Source organism: Bubalus bubalis, chromosome 8 (genome assembly GCF_019923935.1).
Source record: "Bubalus bubalis isolate 160015118507 breed Murrah chromosome 8, NDDB_SH_1, whole genome shotgun sequence".
NCBI classification, from domain to species: Eukaryota; Metazoa; Chordata; class Mammalia; order Artiodactyla; family Bovidae; genus Bubalus; species Bubalus bubalis.
Genome location: NC_059164.1, coordinates 92,230,577 through 92,252,013, shown reverse-complemented (window position 1 = coordinate 92,252,013; position 21,437 = coordinate 92,230,577). Strand labels below are relative to the sequence as shown.

Below are 21,437 nucleotides of genomic sequence, written 5' to 3'. Positions count from 1 at the left end.
GTATTGTTTCCTGTGTGCAAGACACTGTTCTAGGCACTGGAGGTACAGCAGTGAACAAAATGGACAAAACTCTCGCCATGGAATTCTCCAGGCAAGAATACTGGAATGGGTAGCCATTCCCTTCTCCAGGGGATCTTCCCTGACCCAGGGATCAAACCCAGGTCTCCTGCATTGCAGGAAGATTCTTTACCATCTAAGTCACCAGGGGAGCCCCAAACTCTCTCATGGTGCCTATGTTCTGGAATGTGGCCTATAAACAATATACAAAAGCAAAATATATAGAATGAGAGGTGGTGATAGATGCCTCAGAATAAAATAAGGCAGGAAAGGAGACTTCCCTAGTGGCTCAGTGGTTAAGAATCCATCTTGCAGTACAGGGTATGCGGGTTTGATCCCTGGTCACAGAGCTAAGATCCTACATGCCGAGGAGCAACTAAAGCCCAGCACTGCAGCTACTGAACCTCAGTTGCTCCAGAGCCTGCTCACCACAACTAGAGAGTCTGTGGGCCACAACGGAAGATCCCTCACGGCGCAACTAAGACCCAATGCAGCCAAATAAATTATTTTTCAAAAAATAAGGCAGGAAAGGAAAAAGGAAACATTAGGACCATCAGGAGTGGTTTTCAGTCTTCAAGAGGGTAGCCAGAGAAGGCTTGTGAAGAGGATGACACATGAGTGTGAGTGAACATCTGAATTTGGTGAAGAACATCCCAGGAAAAGGCAACAGTGAGAGCAAAGGTCCTGAGCTTCTGGAGCCTGCTTGGAGTGTTTGAGCAACATCAGGAAGTCAGTGTGTCTGCGTAAAGTAATTGAGGAGAGTAGAGGATATGAGGTCAGAGAGGTAATAGCAGGGATGGGGGTGAAGATGAGAGGGACACCATGGAGGGCTTTAGGCCATTTTAAAGTCTTTAGCTGCTACTATGATTGAAGTAATGTGGAAAAGACTGGCTGTTTACCAAACTGTTTCCTCTTATCCTGTGACACAGCTGGACTACATTTCCCATTATCCCCCTTCTCGGGATATGGCAATGTGACAGAGCTTGGGCCAAATGATGTCCACTACTTCCAGTACTGGCCATGCAAACCTGCCATGGGCCATTCTCCAAGCTCTTGCTCTTTCTATGGTAACCCTGGGAGCTGTGTAGCACAGATGGCAAGTCACAAGAGCCCAGGGTCCCATTAAAGAGCCACTCCCTGAACAGGACATCCTTCTTGAACTTTTTCTGTGTGTGAGAAATGAAGTTCTGTTGATTATTTTATGCCATTGATATATTGGGGCTTATTTCTTACAGAAGTAGCATTACCTTAATACAGATGGGAAGCCATTTGAAGGTTTTAAGCAGAAAAGTGACATGCCTAAGATCTTAAAAGGGTCACATTAGGGACTTCGGTGGTGGCCCAGTGGCTCAGACTCCATGTTCCCAATGCAGGGGGCCCAGGTTCCATCCCTGATCAGGGAACTAGATCCCACATGTTGCAACTAAAGATTAAAGATCCTGTGTGCTGCAACAAAGACCTGGTTCAGCCAAATAAATATGTTTTTAAAAAATAAAATAATGTTCTGTAGAAATAGTAGTATTAGTCACTCAGTCGTGTTCAAATCTTTGTGATTCCCATGGACTGTAGCCTGCCAGGCTTCTCTGTCCATGGGGTTCTCCAGGCAAGAACAGTGGAATGGTTAGCCATTCCCTTCTCCAGGGGATTTCCCTGATCCAGGGATCGAACCAGGGTCTCTTGCATTTCAGGAGGATTCTTTACCATCTGAGTCATGGAAAAGTATGTTACCATCAATAGAAAAAAAAAAATCAAGCCAACCTTTAAAAAAAGGGGGTCACATGAAATTGAAGAGGGTAATATTAGAAACAAGCCACTCATTTAGGTGACTTTTACAACAATACAGATGATGATGGCTTGGTCCAGGGTGATAACAGTAGAAATTCTGAGAAGTGTCAGATTGTGTGTATATTTTGAAAGCACTTTAAAGGTGTTTCCTGATGGTTTGGAAATGAGATGGAGAGAAAGAGGAGTCAAGGATGACTCCAGGTTTTAGTAAGCAGAAATATGGAGCTGCCATTTACAAGGATAGAAAAGACCTTGTGGGGAGCAAGTCAGTATTGAGAGGTTTTTTTTTTTTTGGACATGTTGAGATGCCTATTAGAAATTCAAATGGAGTTGTCAAGTAGGCAGTTGGCGATCACAGTGTTCTGAACTAGAGAGATACATTTGGGAGTAACTGGTTTATGTGTGGTATGAACCATGAGGTTTGATTAGAAGAGACCAAAGACTAAGTCCTGCAAATTTCTAGTGTTTGGAGATGGTGGTGATGGTGGTGGTGGAGGGGTGTTGCTAAGAATGAATTAGCAAAGGAAACTGAGAAGAAAAGCCAGTGAAAGAGGAGAGCATAGTGTTCTAGAAGCCAAGCGAAGGAAGTGTTTCCAGGAGAAATCACGTATGTTACATGCTAATAAAGTTATGACCAACCTAGATAGCATATTGAAAAGCAGAGACATTACTTTGCCAACAAAGGTCCGTCTAGTCAAGGCTAGGTTTTTCCAGTGGTCATATATAGATGTGAGAGTTGGACTGTGAAGAAAGCTGAGCGCCGAAGAATTGATGCTTTTGAACTGTGGTGTTGGAGAAGACTCTTGAGAGTCCCTTGGACTGCAAGGAGATCCAACCAGTCCATTCTGAAGGAGATCAGCCCTGGGATTTCTTTGGAAGGAATGATGCTAAAGCTGATACTCCAGTACTTTGGCCACCTCATGTGAAGAGTTGACTCATTGGAAAAGACTCTGATGCTGGGAGGGATTGGGGGCAGGAGGAGAAGGGGACGACAGAGGATGAGATGGCAGGATGACATCATTGACTCGATGGATGTGAGTCTGAGTGAACTCTGGGAGTTGGTGATGGACAGGGAGGCCTGGCGTGCTGCGATTCATGGGGTCACAAAGAGTCGGACACGACTGAGCGACTGAACTGAACTGAACTGAACTGAACAAAGGGGTGAGGACTCATTGACCATTGGCTTTAGCAATGTGAAGATCAGGTTTGGTGTTGTAGTGGAAGGGTTCAAGAGAAAATGGGAAGCAAAACATTGGAAACCCTTTTAGGGAGTTTACTAAAGGGGGAAAGAGTGGGCAGAGAGCCCAAGAGAGGTTTTGTTTTATTTTTTTCATGTTTTTAAATGGAAGAAATAGCAGTTATATTAAGGAAAAATACCAGCATGTTTGTTACTGATGGGAAGCCTCTAAGAGAGAGAATCAAATTGATGATGAAGGGAGAAGGGAGAGTTGCTGGAGCAATGTCCTTGAGTAGGTGAGGTGGGAGGGGACCCAGTACAAAAGGGGAAGAGTTGGACTTTGCTTAGAGCTAGGCAGTTCTTTTAGATTAACAAGGAGAGAATCTAGATCTACTGGTCTGGTTCTAGATGAGTGGTAGGGGTGGTCAGTGAGAACTTGGAGTTTTCTTTCAATTGCTACTATGTTCCCAGTGAAATAGGAAGCTGGGTCATCAGGAGGCACTGGGGGAAGCCTCCCACCCAAAGGAGAAGATGTGAAATAGCCATTCAGCAGAAAGAGCAGATGAGGGGAACATAGTATGAGCTCCAGGCAATATTAAGGACCCTCTTGAAGAGTGAGATAATGTTAAGGTGAAACTGGGTAGTATGGCATGTGATTTTTCTCTAGGCAAGTTTAGTGGCGTGGGGAACTCCCTAGCGGTCCAATGGCTAAGACTCCGTGATCCTAATGCAGGGGCCCTGGGTTCAACCCCTTGTTAGGGAACTAGATCCTGCAACTAAGAGTCTGAACGATGAAAAATAAAGATCCTGCATGCCTCAACTAAGATCAAAGATCCCAGGTACTGCAACTAAGACCTAGTGCAGCCAAAAAATAGTTTAGCGTCATGGTGGAGAGTTCGACCCGGTCAGTTAATAAAGTGGAAGAGGTGCAAAGGCGCTGAGGGTACTTGCAAGACAGTGATGGTATTCAGGATGGATCATGGAATCTAGGCTGGAGGAGAAGGGAATGAGGATGTGAGGACAGGAAGGGATAATGAAAACCTAGAAGGAGCAAGAAATTGCAGGATTGGTGGGGTCAAAGGATTATCGGACTCAGGGAAAGATAGGAGATAGTATATAGTAGGAGAGTAGAAATGATGGGGTGGGTGCAGTTATTAATGGCAAACTCTAGGGTAAATTGGGGAGGGGGGGGTCAGTGGCTGAGGAGGGTGAAGGACAAGGACAGTGACTAGGGTATGGGAAGGATCATCTATGTGGATACTGAAATCACCAAGAATTAGGACATAACTCATCCTTGGCAAGACCAATGATGATCGAGGAACTTACTTTTTAGGCCTCCAACCATTTCAGTCTGAAAACTGCTTCAGTGAAGAAAAATACCCTCCCCTAGGATAGCCTAAATCAAAGCAAGATGTCCAGAAAAGCTTTCCAATTGGAAGGTTGGGTACCTTTTCTGAAATACGTATAGTCTGGCTTTTATTGAATATGCAATATCGTGCATTTTAAATAGAGACCAGTCCATGGTCTCTCTAGCAGACCCTCCTTAGTGACTCTCTTCATCTATAATTTGTGAACCCTTGATTTTACCTATACTTTGAGCCTGGAACCTCTGATTTACCTGTAGCTTGAGCCTGTGTCTCCTCTCTTTGGCATATCTAATAAGTACTAACAAGTTACTCTATTTCAAGGGAGTATGGTATGCAAAAGATATTGAGCCAGTGTTTGTAGGGCTGAGACAATAGAAAGCCTTATTTCTGAAACTCAGAAAGAGAAACTCCCCCTACAACACACACCTTGTCTTACCACCTCCCGCGGGAAACTTGTGTAGCCTCAGACCCAAACCACCATTTGGAACAGCAGGGCCAGGCTAGCAGGTCCAAGTCAGGAAATGCACTAAGGAGGAAGGTCTAAGGCTTGAATCAAAACAGAGGGACTAAGGAGAAAAATTGGCAAAAAGGAACATTTAAGGAGAGGCCTTTGGCTGGAATTCATTTCTGTCCCCTTATCCTTGTCCAGAGGAGTCTGAGCAGAGAAGAAAACACATGTCTCCTTTGGTATATGGCCTTACTTTGAAGTTTTAAATTAGATAAATAGAAGTGTGGCGAGGCATCTCTCAGTGTGCTTCGTTTCCTTCTGTTACCACTTTTCTGCATCTCCCCTCTTCTCTGATTTCCGCCCTCCACCTTCCTCTTCAGCCCCGTTTTGTTCTCTTCCACCTCTTTTCTGGTTCTGGTTCTCTTTCCTTCCTTCTCTCTCTCTTGATCCTGGTCTTTCTGAGAGCGTATGTTCTTGTGCTGGAAGGGAGGTGAGGTGCAGTGATGTGTGGTGGTGAGGATGCAAAGTTGTGGACCAGAATAATGCTGGAATAACGCTTCTCATCTGGGAGCCATGCTCCCAAGCGATTCTCCAGGGAAAGGCTGTGCTGTCAGCGTGAGACGATTCTAGTTTTTCCTTAGGTGCAGCTTTTCTCCTCCCCTCAAGACAGTATCGCACAGAAAGCTGAATGCTGCAGAGTGGTGTTGGCAAGGGTCGTATGATTCTCTCTACTGTGAAAGGGTGGCTCAAATAGAACTTCCTGTGAGTATAGGAGAGAAAAACTTTCAATAAGATGTAGCTTGCCTTATGAGCTCTTCTATAGGCACCTAGATACTTCTGTTAGTTTTTTAAATCGTCAACTGTTGATAATAGGTAACTTGTAAGAGTTAGTGGCTTATTGATAATACTTTACTCTAGAAAACATAAACCACTGTACCTTCTTTAAGGATCTCTCTCTCTGGTCAGACAGAGGCACATAGGAAATACTTAATGCATGTTAAATGAATACATGGATGGATGGATGAGCCTTGGTGCATGGAAAGATAAGGGCTGGGCCTCAGAGAAATTTGATCCCTACACCTCATCCCTCCCGGGCTTCCCTGGTGCCTCAGATGGTAAAGAATCTGCCTGCCTTGCAGGAGACTCGGGTTCGATCCCAGGTTCAAGAAGATCCCCTGGAGAAGGGATCAGCTACCCACTCCAGTATTCTTGCCTGGAGAATCCCATGAACAGAAGAGCCCAGTGGGCTGCAGTCCATGACGTCATAAAGAGTCAGAGGCGACTTTCACTTTTGTTCCTCACGGACTTCCTCCTTCCCACTCTACACAGCAGAAGGTTGGGATTCCCATGGAGACCAGAGAAGGAGAAGGAGCTCCTCCCTCTGCAGAGGCAGCCCCTCATGCCTCCCGCACAGCACAGAGAAGGCAGCTCTAGTGACAGCCGTGTCCTGCTAGTCTCTGTCTCTTTTGAGCCACTTGCAGGAAGCCCACTCTGGTAGCTCTGGAGGTGCCACACTTAGGGTTTCACTCAGCCCAGTTGGAGGTAGAGAAGAACAGGGCAAGAAGAAAGAGTGTTGACGCAGCTATGGCTGGTCCCCCACTCCCAACCCACAGCCTCCTGGAATCATTCCCAAGACCCTAGAACCTGAACCCAGGCTGGTCCCAGGAAGGCAGTGGATGAATGCCGTCACCGTACCTATGAGTGGGGCCAGCTGAGGCCCAGTGGAGGCTGCCAGAGTGCTGAGGAGCGAGAGGGATTGTGGCCCAGAGGGGTTCTCTCTTTCCCACTCTCCGTAGGTGAACGAATCCCTCCAACTGAGGTCACGGGTGCAAGGGATGGAGTCTTCACTCGGAGAGGTTTTTTTTTCTAGGTTAAAAAGGAATGCAGTTGTTTGTACTTTAATTCACAGAGCACACTCACAGGTTCCAGCCAACATGTGTGAGGTGCTTATTACGGGCCAGGCACTGTTCCAAACAATTACACGCATTAATGCTCTTTTAACCCTTACAACAACCTCCGAGAGGTCAGTGCTGCCATGGTCCCCATCTGATGCATGAGGATTTTGAGGCCCCCCAAAGTGAAGTCACTTACCCATGGTCACATCGTGAGGAGGCAAGGCCAGAATCCCAAGCCAGATAGCCAGGCAACAGAACCCATGTTTTTACCACTACATCATGTCAACAGGCAGTACCCATAAAACGAGGCAACCAACATGGCTTGGAGAGGTTAACCAAGTGAATTTCCCCAGGAGATTCAGCTAGCTGAACAGGCAATGCCTTTGAACCCAGATGGCCTGAAGCCAGAGCCTGTTCTTGGTCCACGTGGCTTGAGCTACTTAAGGGTGGCTCACAGCCCAGCAGCTTTGGCATCACCCAGAGCATGTGAGAAATGTAGTCTCAGGTCTGCCCAGATGCTCTGAATCAGAATCTACATGTTAACAAGATCCCTAGGGGGGCATTTGCACATTAAAGTTTTAGGAAGGACCATATAGATCACATCACCCACAAATGGGGAAGTGACATGTTCAACTACACAGGTACACTTGGGGATGCTGTCTTTTCCAAATGTAGCTCCCTCTGTCTCTCCCTCTCATCATCCAAAAAGTTTTAAGAGGCTGGGGTGTAAGTGTCCTTCCAAACTGAAAGTATACGCTACTTGGCCCAAAGAGAAAAGAGGGGTTCCTTCAGCTCCAAGGAAAGAACAGGGTCCTAAGGACATCCCAGGATCATTCGTTGCAATCAGCCTAGGGACATCTTGGGAGCAACAGTTCCGATGACAGAGATGTCCTGTGACTCTGAAATTCTAGCTGTTCTCTCAAGTCCTAGAAATAAGTTTGAAATATTCTCTAGCTCTATCTTCTTCGACACTAATCTCATGAGATATGTTTTGAGTGTGTGTGTATGTACGTGTGTGTGTGTTTGAATGTATGTGTAAAAACATTAATGACTCATCATTGTATTAGCAATCACATAATATTAAAAGGCAATTCTAGACTTGCAGAAAATGTGGGCCAGCAGTCAGCTCTGCTTACCATAGAGAACAGAGGCTGAAAACTGGCAGCCTCTAGGCTCACTTTGGTCTGCAGGAACCTTTTGTTTCCCCACTAAGTTTGGCCTATACTGTACTTTGTTGGGCTTCCCTGGTGGCTCCGATGGTAAAGGATTGTCCTGTGATGCGGGAGACTCGGGTTCAGTCTCTGGGTTGGGAAGATCCCCTGGAAAAGGGAATGGTAACCCACTGCAGTAGTCTTGCCTGGAGAATTCTAAGAACCAAGGAGCCTGAAAGGCTACAGTCCATGGGTTCACAAAGAATCAGACATGACTGAACAACTATCACTTTCGCACTATAGATTTTTATGAAGGGGGGGATGGGGGTGTATGTGATATAAAAATTCAGATTTTTGTTTTTTCTTGAAAAATCAGATTATCTGGCAATGCCAGGCCTGTGTTGCAGCATGGCAACCATTAATGAAACTTGAATCGAAACATTCACTTTTTCATTGCCACAGTCCCCATCACCCCCTACTGTCTCTTCAGTGCTGAACCGTGTCAGCCCAGCTGTTGTTTTACGAATAATAGGGATGAGGGAAAAATTAGCCGTTTCTTCTATCTATGACACGTAGACTCTTTACTCCTTTATAACACCTAGCAGATGTTTGAGTTTGAATCCCTGGTTTAGATAAAAGTTGGCACAGCTCCTCTGGGACCTACGCACTCCTCCAAATATAACATGATATTCTGGCTGCCTTATGAGCCGATTTGGAGGAATAATTTCTTAGGGATGTGGTACATGAATATTTATTGAGCTCCTATTGCATTCTCAGACCTGTGCTTCCCACTGTAGGAATTCAGAGGCATACAAAAAAGTTTAGTATTGGTTGAAGAAATAAGACTTAAACCTATGAAACAATTAGGGAACTTATGTTATGAAAGAGAGGTTATGAGCAAGGCAAGATGTGCCTGGACAGGAAGGTGTTGTGAGTGTTTAGTCTCTAAGTCGTGTCTGACTCTTTGCGACCCACGGACTGTAGCCCTCCAGGCTCCTCTGTCTATGGAATTCTCCAGGCAAAAATACTGGAGTGGGTTGCCATTTCTTTCTCTAGGGGACCTTCCTGACCCAGGGATTGAACCCATGTCTCCTGCATTGCAGATGGATTCTTAACGCTGAGTCACTGGGGAAGCCCCAGTTGTGAGTGTATCTGGATGATTAGGCAGGATTTAGAGTGGCATCAGGAAGAAGGGAGCAGAGGAGGATGAATAAGTCATGGGAAAGGATAACTGAGGTTTGACCAGAGCAGAAGATTTAAGCTGGAGAAAAGAAGGTAGAGAGCTCCTGATTAAGAAGGAGAGAATAATCAGGTGAGATAGGTAAGAGATGGAAGGCTCATGCAGGATCAGCCATGCCAAAATGAGTGGATTTGGGGTAAACTAGAACCTGAGAATACATCGGGAACTGGCTGCTGTTTCCAGAACATGCCATACTGTCTTACACAGACTCTGTGTCTCTTTCTAGGATCCCTGCCTCATCCGCCTTGGCCAGCCCACTTGTACTCATCCTCTGTGACTCAGCACAGACCCCAGGTCTTCTGGGACAGCTTCCCAGGAGGAGTGAGGGAGTTCTGCCTTTGTGCCCTCAAGACAGGAACACCCCAGTCTTGAGCTTTGAATGTTACCTGGAAGGAGAGGTTATGTGATTAGGGAATTTACCCATTTGACTCCAAAAACTATAAACCCCTGAGTGGGGTGCTGTGTTTTTCTTCACTGTGACTCCAAAGCCTTCAACAGTGTTTGGCACTTACCAAGTGCCCAATATGTGTTTTTGAATGAATGAATGAACTAGCAGGAGATTGCTGCAGTGGCCCAGGCAAGAGATAATAAAGTAGATTAGGGTAGGATCTGTGGGCTTGGAAATGAACTCAAGAATGTAAAGAATATTTCAAAGAAAGAAACGGGGGTGATGTGGTGCCAAATAGACTATGGTGACTGCAGATCCCAGAAGAACTGGAACCAAGGTACAGGAGGATAATGGTGATCCTGACAGCAAAGGGAAGTTGGGATGGGGGGCTGGAGGGAATTTTATTCCTATGTCTGCAGAGCAGAAAGATTCTCCAAGATGTGGGTGCCCTGCGCCCTCCCTTACCTGAGCTGTCCTTTTTGTTCTCTGTCTTTTTGCTGCTCCTGGAACTCCAGTCATTTCAGGATCGAGGAAATGAAGGTCAGAAGGAAAAGAATAGAGCATGAGACTCTTATTTTAAAGCTTGTTTCTCATTATATTTTTCTTGATGCAACAAAAGCTTTAGAGGCAGATATAAATATGAAAAAGGACAGCTGTGGCTATATTGGGTGGATGTGACCCATATTAAAGCACCAGAAGGAAAACTAGAGAAGGGGGAGGTAGGATGGGGTAGGGGTTTGGGGAGCAGAACCCTTGACGCTGATTTTGCTGAGGTGGAGTGGGCGTGACTCCATCTGTTTGGCATCTCAGCCATTTATTTTATTGCTGTAAGTTGCATATTGCTGTTGATGTGCAAAAACTGCTAAAACTGCAACCAGACCAGAACCTGCCTAAATGAGGAGAAAAATCATCACTCCAGGGCTTCATGCTGGGAAATGAAAGAGAAGAAACTAAACATCTGTACAAAGTAATTGTTTGAGATGGGGAAGCAAAAATTAAATGTTCCCTGTTTCTCACATCCCTCTGATCCGTCTTGGACATGACAGCCCCGACTCGGTTGCCATGGCTCCCTGGCTGGTCCCATCACACCTAGCCTGCCTCTCTTCAAATCGCCGTCACAGCAGCAGCCAGCTTGACCTTTTAAAAATGTAAATGGGATCACAGCACTTCCCTATTTAAAATGCCAAGGTTCCCATTACACTTAAAGCTTAAATCCATTGGCATGGCTTCCCAGGCCCTGCCTGGTTTGGGCCCTGCCCACTTCTACATATGTCCTCTACTAACATCCCCACTTCCCCTTGATCTTCCTTCCCTTTCTCTACACTGACTCATTAAGCTTATTACTCAGGGCGAAGCCTCAGTCTTACACCCATTTGTTCCCTTAGTGTGCACAGCTTTTCCCATCCTTTATCTGACTTCTGTGAGTTTTTCCTTTAGGTCTTCAACTTCTCTGACCTTTCAGAGATATTAAAATCTCTCTGTGCCAGAGATTGCCAGTAGGCCCCCAGCATCCCTTCTTCCCTTCTCCTGCTGAGGCAGAGCATCTAATTTTGTGCTGGGCCCATGGCTATGTGGAGTAGAGGCTTCATTTCCCAGCCTCCTTTGTAACTGGGTGTGGCTATCATTATTCAGTGTCTAAGTCATGCCCCACTCTTTGCAACTCCATAGACTGCAGCACACGAGGCTCCTCTGCCTTCCACTATCTCCTGGAGTTTGTTCAAATTCATGTTCACTGAGTCAGTGATGCTATCTAACCATCTCATCCTCTGCCACCCCTTCTCCTTTTGCCTTCAATCTTTCCCAGCATTAGGGTCTTTTCCAATGAGTCGACTCATCGCATCAGGTGACCAAAGTATTAGAGCTTCAGCTTCAGCAACAGTCCTTCCAGTGAATATTGAGGGTTAATTTCCTTTAGAATTGACTGGTTTGATCTTGCAGTCCAAAGGACTCTCAAGAGTCTTCTCCAGCACCACAATTTGAAAGCATCACAATTCTTTGGCGCTTAGCTTTCTTTCTGGTCCAACTCTCACATCCATACATGACTACTGGAAAAACCATAGCTATGACTAAATATAGGTGTGGCTAATGAGGTATAAACAGAGGCTGTCCTAAGAGTAATAAAGAAAATCTGTGAGTTAACATTTTGAGACAATCAAAAAGTTGCTTCAGAATATCTTGTTCTGGGAATTCCCTGATGGTCCAATGGTTAGAACTCTGCACTTCCACTGCCTGGGGTCAGGAGTTCCACCCTTGGTCAGTGAGCTAAGAGCTTGCAAGCTGAATGGTGTGGTAGAAAAAAAAATGGCTGTATTAAGTCCAGAGCTCTCCTGTTCAGATTGTGATATCTTACCCTGGAACTTAATTACAGATCTCTGTGTGATATACCAATGACAACCCCAGTATAAAAAATTCTTCAACATCAGGCAACTAATAAGTCTTTTTCTTGTGTTATCACTTTTCTACTTTCAGCCCAAGTTAGAATACAAGTTAATATTTATTGAGAGTTAACTTATAACTGCCTCTAGATTTGCTGAGGACCAGCCAAGCACTTGATGCATATGGGTTCATTTTATACTGACACTATCTGGATGAGGTTGGCGTTATCATAATTTCCACTCTATAGATCTGAAAACTGAGGCCCAGCAGAGTTAAGCAATGTGCCCAAGGGCTCATAGTCAGAGCAGTGACTTGGGCCCAAACCTATGTGAGCACTTACCCACTATGCGACTTCGCCTCCTCTGAGCTCTCCTGATTTTCAGTTTATTACTGGCACTCATACATACAAAAAAACTTTCTTTTTTTAATTCTGTCTCTGAAATGCTGGTCCCTGTTATGACAAAATCTCCTTCTTTGGTGTTTTTCTCTTCTGGTGACATTTATTAATTCATTTCTGTTCTTCCTTTTCTTTGACACCACATGTCAAGTTCGCTGGAACTCCGGTTCCCACTTGATCTTTGCTCTCTGGCTGTGGTATCCTGAGGTCTAAGTGTGCTCTGCTTTTGTCTCTCTCATACCAACCAGTCCTAAGAGTCAACCCTAAGTCATCTGTACCTACAATGACATTTCCTCAGACATGGAGAAGACAGGCCTACATGAGGGAGCTTTCCAGAAAACACTTTAAAAAAAATGACCACAGAAACTCCATAAAGTCCAAGCAGAGGCCAAGTATGTAGGTAAAGGAACTCAGTGATAGAGGAAGTTTTCAACAATGTTTTGATTATTTCTCAGTAGGAAATCTAGGAACTAGATTAGAAATTAGGTTTTACTTTTCCACTGTGTCACTAATTTATTCTTAATATTGAAGAGGTTACTTTTCATTTTTTATGAATATCCTCCTCTGAAGTCAAGCCCACAGTGCTTGTGGAGGACAATCAGGCAAAGAGACCAGGAAAAGGTTTCCCTGAGTCAAGAATACAGACTGGATTGCATGTGGAAGGGCAGAATTTCATGTACTTCCTTGTGCCCCTTAACCAGATTACTTGGTTTCTGGGTCTCTGGGGCAGACCACCTTGGGGACATCAGGCTGGCTGGATTTGAGTCATGTACCTGAACAGGTTGTGCTGATGCAAGTCCGCAAAGATCAGACAGAGGGCCTCGCTCTCCCCTTTGGCCATCAGCTGCATGAGGCTCTCGCTGGGCTGGGAAGCTTGGAGTTTCTTCTGTACTAACTAGATGGAGGAAAGAAAAACAAAGCCAGGTTGTTAAGGTCTTAGCATCTCTGCATTTTCCTAATATCATGGTCTAGAACCGAAAGTGTTAGAACCTGAAGTGTTCCATCAGACAAAGCCATGCCAGCAGCTCAGAGAGGCAATTCTGAGGCTGTATCTGTTTGTTTTGATCTCTATTGTTATAAATTTCCTTTGATGTCCTAAGAATAATATTGTTATTGAAAACTTTAAACATAATTTAGTGTAGGTAAGCTATTCTTAACATACCTTACTATGTTATTGAACAGTCTATTAATATAAACTTTAATAAAACTTACCGTACTTGGTTTTATATTTAAATAGAGGGGGTTAAATGTTTATTGTAGAAATTTAATGTTTTTCAAATTCATTTATCTAAGAAATATCCTGTGTTGAGGTGCTTTTTATGCCAAAGCAAAATTGCCTCTTTTCTTGTTGCCTGTGATGCCCCTCGGATGTTCTGGTTGTGCGGGTGTGTGTGTGTGTGTGTGTGTGCACATGCTCAGTCACATCAGACTCAGGCCCCGTGGACTGTAGCCCACCAGGCTCCTCCGTCCATAGAATTTTCCGGGCAAGAATGCTGGAGTGAGTTGCCATTTCCTCCTCCAGGGGCTCTTCCTGACCCAGGGATCAAACCCATATCTCCTGCATCTCCCAGATTGGCAGGCAGATTCTTTACCACTGCACCACCTGGGATGCCCCCAGTTGTGCACGCTGCTCACGTTCATTTAATATTAATATTTACTGAATATCAACTATTTGCCAGGTGCTGGGGAATCTCAGTGAAAAAGACAGATAAAAATCTCAGCCATTGTGGAGCTTATGTTGTAGCTCACGTCAGGCTTCGGTTCATTAGACTCCAAGGCCTGAGGCAAAAAGGCCCAGGTGGCTTCCCTGATTTCTATCAAATATTTAAAGAAGTAGTAACATCAATTCTTCAAAAACTCAGAAACAGAGGAGGAGGGAACACTTTTTAAATTAGTCAATAAGGCAAGTATTATTCTGATACCAAAGCCAGGCTATCACAAGAACACTACAGACCAATATCTCTAACGAACATAGGTGCAAAACTCTTAACAAAATGCTAGCAAATCAAATCAAACTATATAGAAAGGATCATATACAACATAATGTAATGGAATTTATTGCAGGAACACAAGGCTGGTTTAACATCTAAGAATTAAAGTAATATATGGGCTTCCCTGTTGGCTCAGTGGTAAAGAATCCACCTGCCAGTGCAGGAGACCTGGGATCTATCCCTGTGTTGGGAAGTTCCCCTGGAGAAGAAAATGGCAACCCATTCCAGTATTCTTGCCCGGGAAATCCTATGGACATGGACAAAGGAGTCTGGCAGGCTACAGTCCATGGGGTTGCAAAGAGTTGGACACAACTTGGCAACTAAACAACAACAATATACTATATTAATAAATAACAAACAATATGATCATCTTAGTAGACAGAGAAAAAGCACTTAGCAAAATCTAATACCCATTCATGATAAAAACTCTTAATAAACAAGGAATAGAAAGGAATTTCCTCTATCTTATAAAGGGCATCTACAAAAATCCTATAGTTAATATCATACTTAGTGAAAGACTGGATATTTTCCCCCTAATACCCGGAATGAGGCAAGGATGTCTGCTTTTGTTACTTTTATTAAACACTGTGCTGAAGGTTCTAACTAATGCAATAAGCAATAAACAAATAAATGGATCCAAATGAGAAATGAAATTAAGTTGTATTTATTTGCAGATAACAAGAATGTATGCAAAAATTAGAAAATCCTAAGGAATCCATGAAAACTACTACAGCTAATAACAATACACAAAAATCGATTGTATTTCTATATACTTTCAATAAGTGATACAAAATTAAGATAACACAATTCCATTCACAATAATATCAACAACAATCAAATACTTAGCAATATATTGAACAAAAGAAGTGCAGAACTTATAAACTGAAAGCTGCAAACATTGCTAAGGGAAATTAGATTGATATAAATGGAAAGACTTTGTATACATATGTACTGAAAGACTCAATATTGTCAAGATGGCAATTTTCCCCAAATTGTTGTATAAATTCAACATGTCCTTACCAAAATTCCAGCAGGTTTGTTTGTTTTTTTTTTGTTTTTGCAGAAATTGGCAAGTTGATCCTAAAATTTACATGGAAATGCAGAGGATCTGGAATTGGCTATTCCAAAACAATTTGAAAAAGAGCAAAATTGGAAGATTTACAGCACCCAATTTCAAAAATTAAAATTCAGAGGTTTCAAAAAACTTACTATAAAGCTTCGTTTATCAAAACATTGTGGTATTGGCACAAGAATAGCAAACAGATCAATGGAACAGAACTGAGAAGCCAGAAATAAATCCTTACGTTTATGGTCCAATGCCAAGACAATTCAACATGGGAAGGATAGTCTTTTAACAAATGATACTAGAACTGTTATAACATCCACATGCCAAAAAAAAAAATTACTAAAAAATGTACCCTTACCTCACATCATACAAAAATATTAACTCAAAAGGGATCAAAGACCTACGTGTAAGAGCTAAGTCTAGGGACTTCCCTGGTGGTCCAGTGGTTAAGACTCCATGTTTCAAATGGCAGGGGCTCATATTCAATTCTTGGCTGGGGAACTAAGATCCCACATGCCACATGATGTGGCCAAAAAAAAAAATTTTTTTTTTTTAAAGAAGTCTATACAACTTCTTGAAGAAAATATAGGATAACACCTTTGTGACTTTGGGTTGAACAAAGAGTTTTTAGTTAAAAGATCTATTAAAGAAAAAATTGATAAACTGTACTTCATCAAAATTTAAAAGTTTTGCTCCTTAGAAAACATCATTAAGAAAATGAAAAGACAACTCACAGACTGGGAAAAAACATTTACAAGTCATATATCTGTTAAAGGACTTATATCCATAATATGCAAAGAGCTCTTACAACTCAATACAAATTTTTTTTTTAATAAGAAAAGATTTGAATAGAAATTTCACCAAGAATATATGTAAATGGTTAACATGTCTATGAAAAGTTTCTTGACAGGAAATCCTAATTAAAAACACAACATATCCCCTAGAATAGCTTTAATTAAGAAGATAATATCATTGTTGGTGAAGATGTGGAGAAAGCAAAACCCTCTCACATTCCTGGTGGGAATGTAAATGGTATAGTCACTTTGGAAAAAGGTTTGCCTGTTTAAACACAAACTTACCATATGACTCAGCAATTCCAAATTCTTGGAATCTACCCACAACAAATGAAAACATACCCTAATATACATCTATACAAAAACTTGTACACAAATGTTCACAGCAGCATTATTCATAATAGGCCCAAACGAAATAACCCAAAGCTCTCCCAGGTGGTGCAGCAGTAAAGAATCTGCCTGCTGATACAGGAGATGCAGATTCGATACCTGGGCCAGGAAGATCTCCTGGAGGAGGAAAGAGCAACCCACTCCAGTATTCTTGCCTGGAAAATTTCATGGACAGAGGAGCCTGGTGGGATTCAGTCCATGGGGTCTCAAAGAGTTGGACAGGACTGAGCACACATGCACAAAAATGATCCAAATGTCCATCAACTGGTGACTAGACAAACAAAATGTGGTATATCCATGCAGTGGAATACTATTCAGCAATAAAAAGGAAGAAATTATTGATAATCTGTGACTCTAACATAGAGTTGGCCTCATACTATGATATGAATGAACTTGAAAAACCTTACGCTAAATGAAAGAAGCCAGACACAAAACACTATATATTATAGGATTCCATGTATATGAAATGTTTCAGAAATATGAGTGGAGTTTGAAGACAGATCAGTGGTTGCCTAGGGTAGAAAGTAGGAACAAAATGACTGCAAATGGGCATGAGGGAATTTTTTAGGGTGATAGATATGGTGGTGATGGTTGCAGAACTCTATTTACTGAAAATGCTGAACTGTACACTTGAGTGAATTTTAATCAATAAAGTGATTAGAAAAGGCCTAAGGCAGGGATCGCCTTCCCAGGGTACTCCCATATCAGCTTACCCAAGCTCTACAGCTCAGCTCTGGCCTTGGCTGGAGGAGGCCATAGTGTCCACTTACCTGTGAGTCTCCTGAGGGACTGCAGCTACTCTTGGGTACCAGGCAGTGAGTGACAAGAATCCTGGGGTCTTTGGTGGTGATGGACAGGCCCTTCTGCAGAATTTGAATGAGCCGGATCCAGAAGTGGAAGACAGTCTTAGGATGGTCAGGGTGGAGTTTTAGATAGTATATCTTCTCTGTGACTGTCCTCAAACGCAGGACACGTTGAAGGCGGTCAGAGACCTGGAGCTCCACAAACTTCAATGGGAGAATCCTGAAGACGCAAGGGAAGACACACATTGATAACACACATGGTCCAACCCTGTCTTCACTAAAATGAAGAGTGTCTCCTTTAGGACTAAGGCTTTGGGGGTGGGTAGGAGTGAATGGTTAGCACAGTGGTTATCAAACTTCAGGGAGATCAGATTCACCTGGGGAGCTTGGTTAAAATGCAGACACCTGAATTTACCCCCAAAGATTCAGATTCAGTAGGTCTGGGGTGGGGCCCTGGAATCTGCATTTTAACCTCCACCTATCCTGCCACGATTCTGATGCTGGTGTTCCCTGAATCCTGCTTGAGAGGGGCAGCCTGGGAGTAAGGTATCTGGGATCATAGGGATTTTTAATTTTCTTCTTGATAGAACAACAGGAGCTGGGTCCCACTGTCCAGCTTGTCCATTCATTGACCTTAAGGCCCCAATTACTCTTCCCAAAGGAGCTAAAGTTCAGGGAGCTGGCTTTGGATTTGGGATTAGTCAGCTGAACTGGGATGCACTTGCTGTAGGGGGTGCTTAGAACATAACGGAGAGGTTTATTATTGAAGCAACATGGAGCAATGAAAAGTTAACTTGGGCTTCTGGGAATATCTAGAGATTCTTGAGATATCCTGCAAATTACTTGAAGAGGCTCAAGCATCTAAAGGGGCCACTGCACACTGCTGTATTTAAAATGAATAACCAGCAAGGGTATAGCACATGGAACTATACTCAGTGTTATGTGCCAGCCTGGATGGGAGGAGGATATGGGGGGAGAATGGATACAAGTATATGTATGGCTGAGTCACTTTGCTGTTCACCTGAAACTACCACAACATTGTTAATTGGCTATACCCAATACAAAATAAAAAGTTGGAAATCTGAAAAAATAAAGGGCCATTGCATCCCAGACAATCATAATATTACAGTTCCAAGTAAGACTTCATTCAATTCACTTTACCAGTAGGAAAACTGAAATGCATCAAGTAACTTGGAACTCAAAAATTGTTTTGAGTCTGCTGCTGCTGCTAAGTCGCTTCAGTTGTGTCCAACTCTGCACGACTCCATAGATGGCAGCCCACCAGGCTCCGCCGTCCCTGGGATTCTCCAGGCAAGAACACTGGAGTGGGTTGCCATTTCCTTCTCCAATGCATGAAAGTGAAAAGTGAAAGTGAAGTCGCTTGGTTGTGTCCGACTCTTTGCAACCCCATGGACTGCAGCCTACCAGGCTCCTCCGTCCATGGGATTCTCCAGGCAAGAGTACTGGAATGGGTTGCCATTGCCTTTTCTGGTTTTGAGTCTAGTCAGTTGCATAAGGTCTAGAACCTGCATCTCCCAACCAATGCTTCGTCTCCTAGACCCCTTGGCTTCCTTGTCCCTTGCCCCAAAGTAGAGAGACTTCCTAAGAATTCAGTGCAGTGAGTGCAACAAGAAGGAAAGTGGGGATGTAGACTGGCCCTCCTTCCTATCCATGTTACATGCCTCCCCCTTTGCCCCACTTCAGGATGCTCACCTCTTCAGGATGATCTTGGGGGCTGTGGATGGTTTGTTCCATGTCTGGTTCTGCCTGTGGTGCCATTTGACACTGGCCATGAGGAGGATGTTGGGAAGAGGCAGGCAGGGCACGGAGGAGGTCACCCCCAGGGCCATGGTGTTGTAGGCTTTGTAGATGTCTATCCAGTCCCTGCCCTTTCTGACCTGCAAAGCAGTCCCCCAGGCACAGTCTGAGCGTTTGGCAGGAGCAGCAGCGTGTTTCACGAGAGAGCTGCTCAAACTCGGCACTGTTCACCTTTGGGGCTGGATAATTCTTTGTTTGGGAGGAGCAGGCTCTCCTGTGTGTTGTAAGGTGTTTAACAGCATCCATGGCCTCTGCCCAATAGATGCGGACAGCAGTGACCACCCCAACCCCACCCCAAACTGTGACAATCCAAAATGCTTCATTCAGACATGGCCAATGGCTTCAGACATGGCTCCACTACTGGTGGGGCAAAGTCATCACTTGTTTGGAACCACAGTTAAACCTCTATTGGTTAAACAACTGTAACAGTATTTACTTTGCCTATTGTGTGTTGACCAAAAAGTTCATTTGGGTTTTTTAAGCTGATATGGAAAAATCGGATGAGCTTTTTGACTAACCCAATATTAGCAATTGCCCACAAGAGTTCCCTGAACATGTGTCACACTTCCATGAATCCTCCCCAGACCATTTCCTGACTTTTAATTAAAAAACCTGCCCTTTGGCACTTTCTTGAGGGGCCCTATTATCTCCTGCATCTTTTTTTCACTGTCAGGCCCCTGTAACCCCCAAGTGCTGCTTATTCTGGGTCCCATATGGCCCAAGGAGAGCCCAGGCAAGGAAACAAAATGCACTGAGTGCTCCTGTACTGAGGCCTTTCTTCCCATGTTTCCCAGCCAGGTCAGTCCCACCTCTTTTACAACAAAGAAAACTGGTGCGCAGGTCACCTGCACCATGACATCCCCTGACGAGAAAAAAATGGACCAGACTCTGAGCCTAGATCTCTCTGGGTGCCCGACTTCTATTCTTTCATCCATCAGCATTTCTGCTCTAAAGCCGTAAATAGCATCTCATTTTACTGCCTCTTTGTTCATCTACTTTGAACTGACAGCCTGGAGGATGAAGTAAACTAAGGGATTCAGAGATCAAACCCTCCCCTCAGAGCAGAGAACCCTTGACCTCTCTCCCCAGAGTGACTGCAGGAGAAAGCCTATCTGGGTCTCTGCAACGTCAGGGTCAGGTGTGGGTAGCCTTGCCTTCGGTTCCTCTCTTTGCCTCAGTAGTCACTCCACTGCAGTTCCAGGGACAGACTCTCCGTCACATTGTGGGAAGAGATTTAGAGGAATCAAGGAGTGCCATTCGGAGCGGCCCAAGAGTACCTGGACAAAGTTGCTTTCAAACACCACTGATTCAGGAAACAGGTTGAATTCTGGAGAATGAACCACCTGGCCAAGCAGTCCCTCCTCCACACCCAGGCCCACTCCAGGATTTGGTTCCCCATCCACAGGAAAGAGGCCCCTGAATTCTTCCCAGGCATTCAGGGAAGGGAAGGTTGGATAGGATCTTGTGACTTTTACTGTCTTCTTCGATTTGTTCCAAGTCTTTCTATGTGGAACTGATGACAACATTTCCGCACATACTCAGGGGCCTGCTGCGCATTTGTCCTGGGTCCTCTTTCTTCCCTCCTGGCCTTGGGCAGCCAGCCAAGGCCTGGGGCCACCAATCAGCTCACAATGATGAATGGATGACATCATGAAAAACCAGGGCAGGCCTGCGGGAAAGGGAAATGAAGAGGAGCCTCCCTTTTCCTCCAGAGTGCTTTCACAGCTTGCTGCATGCCCCGACAGGCCCCAGCCCCCTTGGGACCTGAGGACACAGCTCCCCTAGAACTTGCTGACCCAGGCACAAAGCAGAAAAGGAAGGCTGTTAGGAAACTCCTTCCGCTGTTAAGAGGAAAGTCCCCTCCCTGCCTTTCAAGCCTTCCTTACTCCAAATGTGACCTACCCTCAAAGAGTTTTAAGGGCGGTGGTTGATTTAAAACAGCTTTCCAGAGCTCTGTACCATGTGGGCCCCATGTGACCTGGTCTATCTGCAGTAGCCTCTGCTGGTTCTGGGAGAAGCTGCAGGACTGTAGGTGCCTGCTCTATACTTTGCTACCACTGTCTGGCCACTTCTGCGGGGCTAATTTCCCTAAGGAAGTCAAACTGAAGAACAGTAGGAATAAGTGGTTTCTTACCCAGAGGCTGTCTGGGTGGGGGTGCCAGCTGAGAGGAACAGAATCCCAATGAGCCACTCTGCTAGATCAACATGCCCTGCTTCTTCTCAGAGAGTGAGTATGCCTCAACCCTGAGCCAGAGGAAAAAAGAGCCCAGATCTTGGGGCAGCTAGATAAGAGG

At 44.3% G+C, this 21,437-nt stretch overlaps 1 protein-coding gene across 1 annotated transcript; it reads right to left on the bottom strand.

The window, feature by feature from the left end:
* Nucleotides 1-4,736: 4,736 nt before the first annotated feature.
* Nucleotides 4,737-20,792, bottom strand: FAM71F1 (family with sequence similarity 71 member F1). The gene is made up of 7 exons (XM_025291484.2): nucleotides 20,421-20,792; nucleotides 19,039-19,223; nucleotides 17,293-17,545; nucleotides 13,055-13,176; nucleotides 9,974-10,011; nucleotides 6,530-6,700; nucleotides 4,737-5,594 (listed from the first exon to the last, which is right to left on the bottom strand). Exons 1-7 carry the CDS (start codon nucleotides 20,667-20,669, stop codon nucleotides 5,581-5,583), a joined length of 1,032 nt encoding a protein of 343 aa, XP_025147269.1. The 5' UTR covers nucleotides 20,670-20,792; the 3' UTR covers nucleotides 4,737-5,580.
* Between the last annotated feature and the right edge of the window lie 645 nt (nucleotides 20,793-21,437).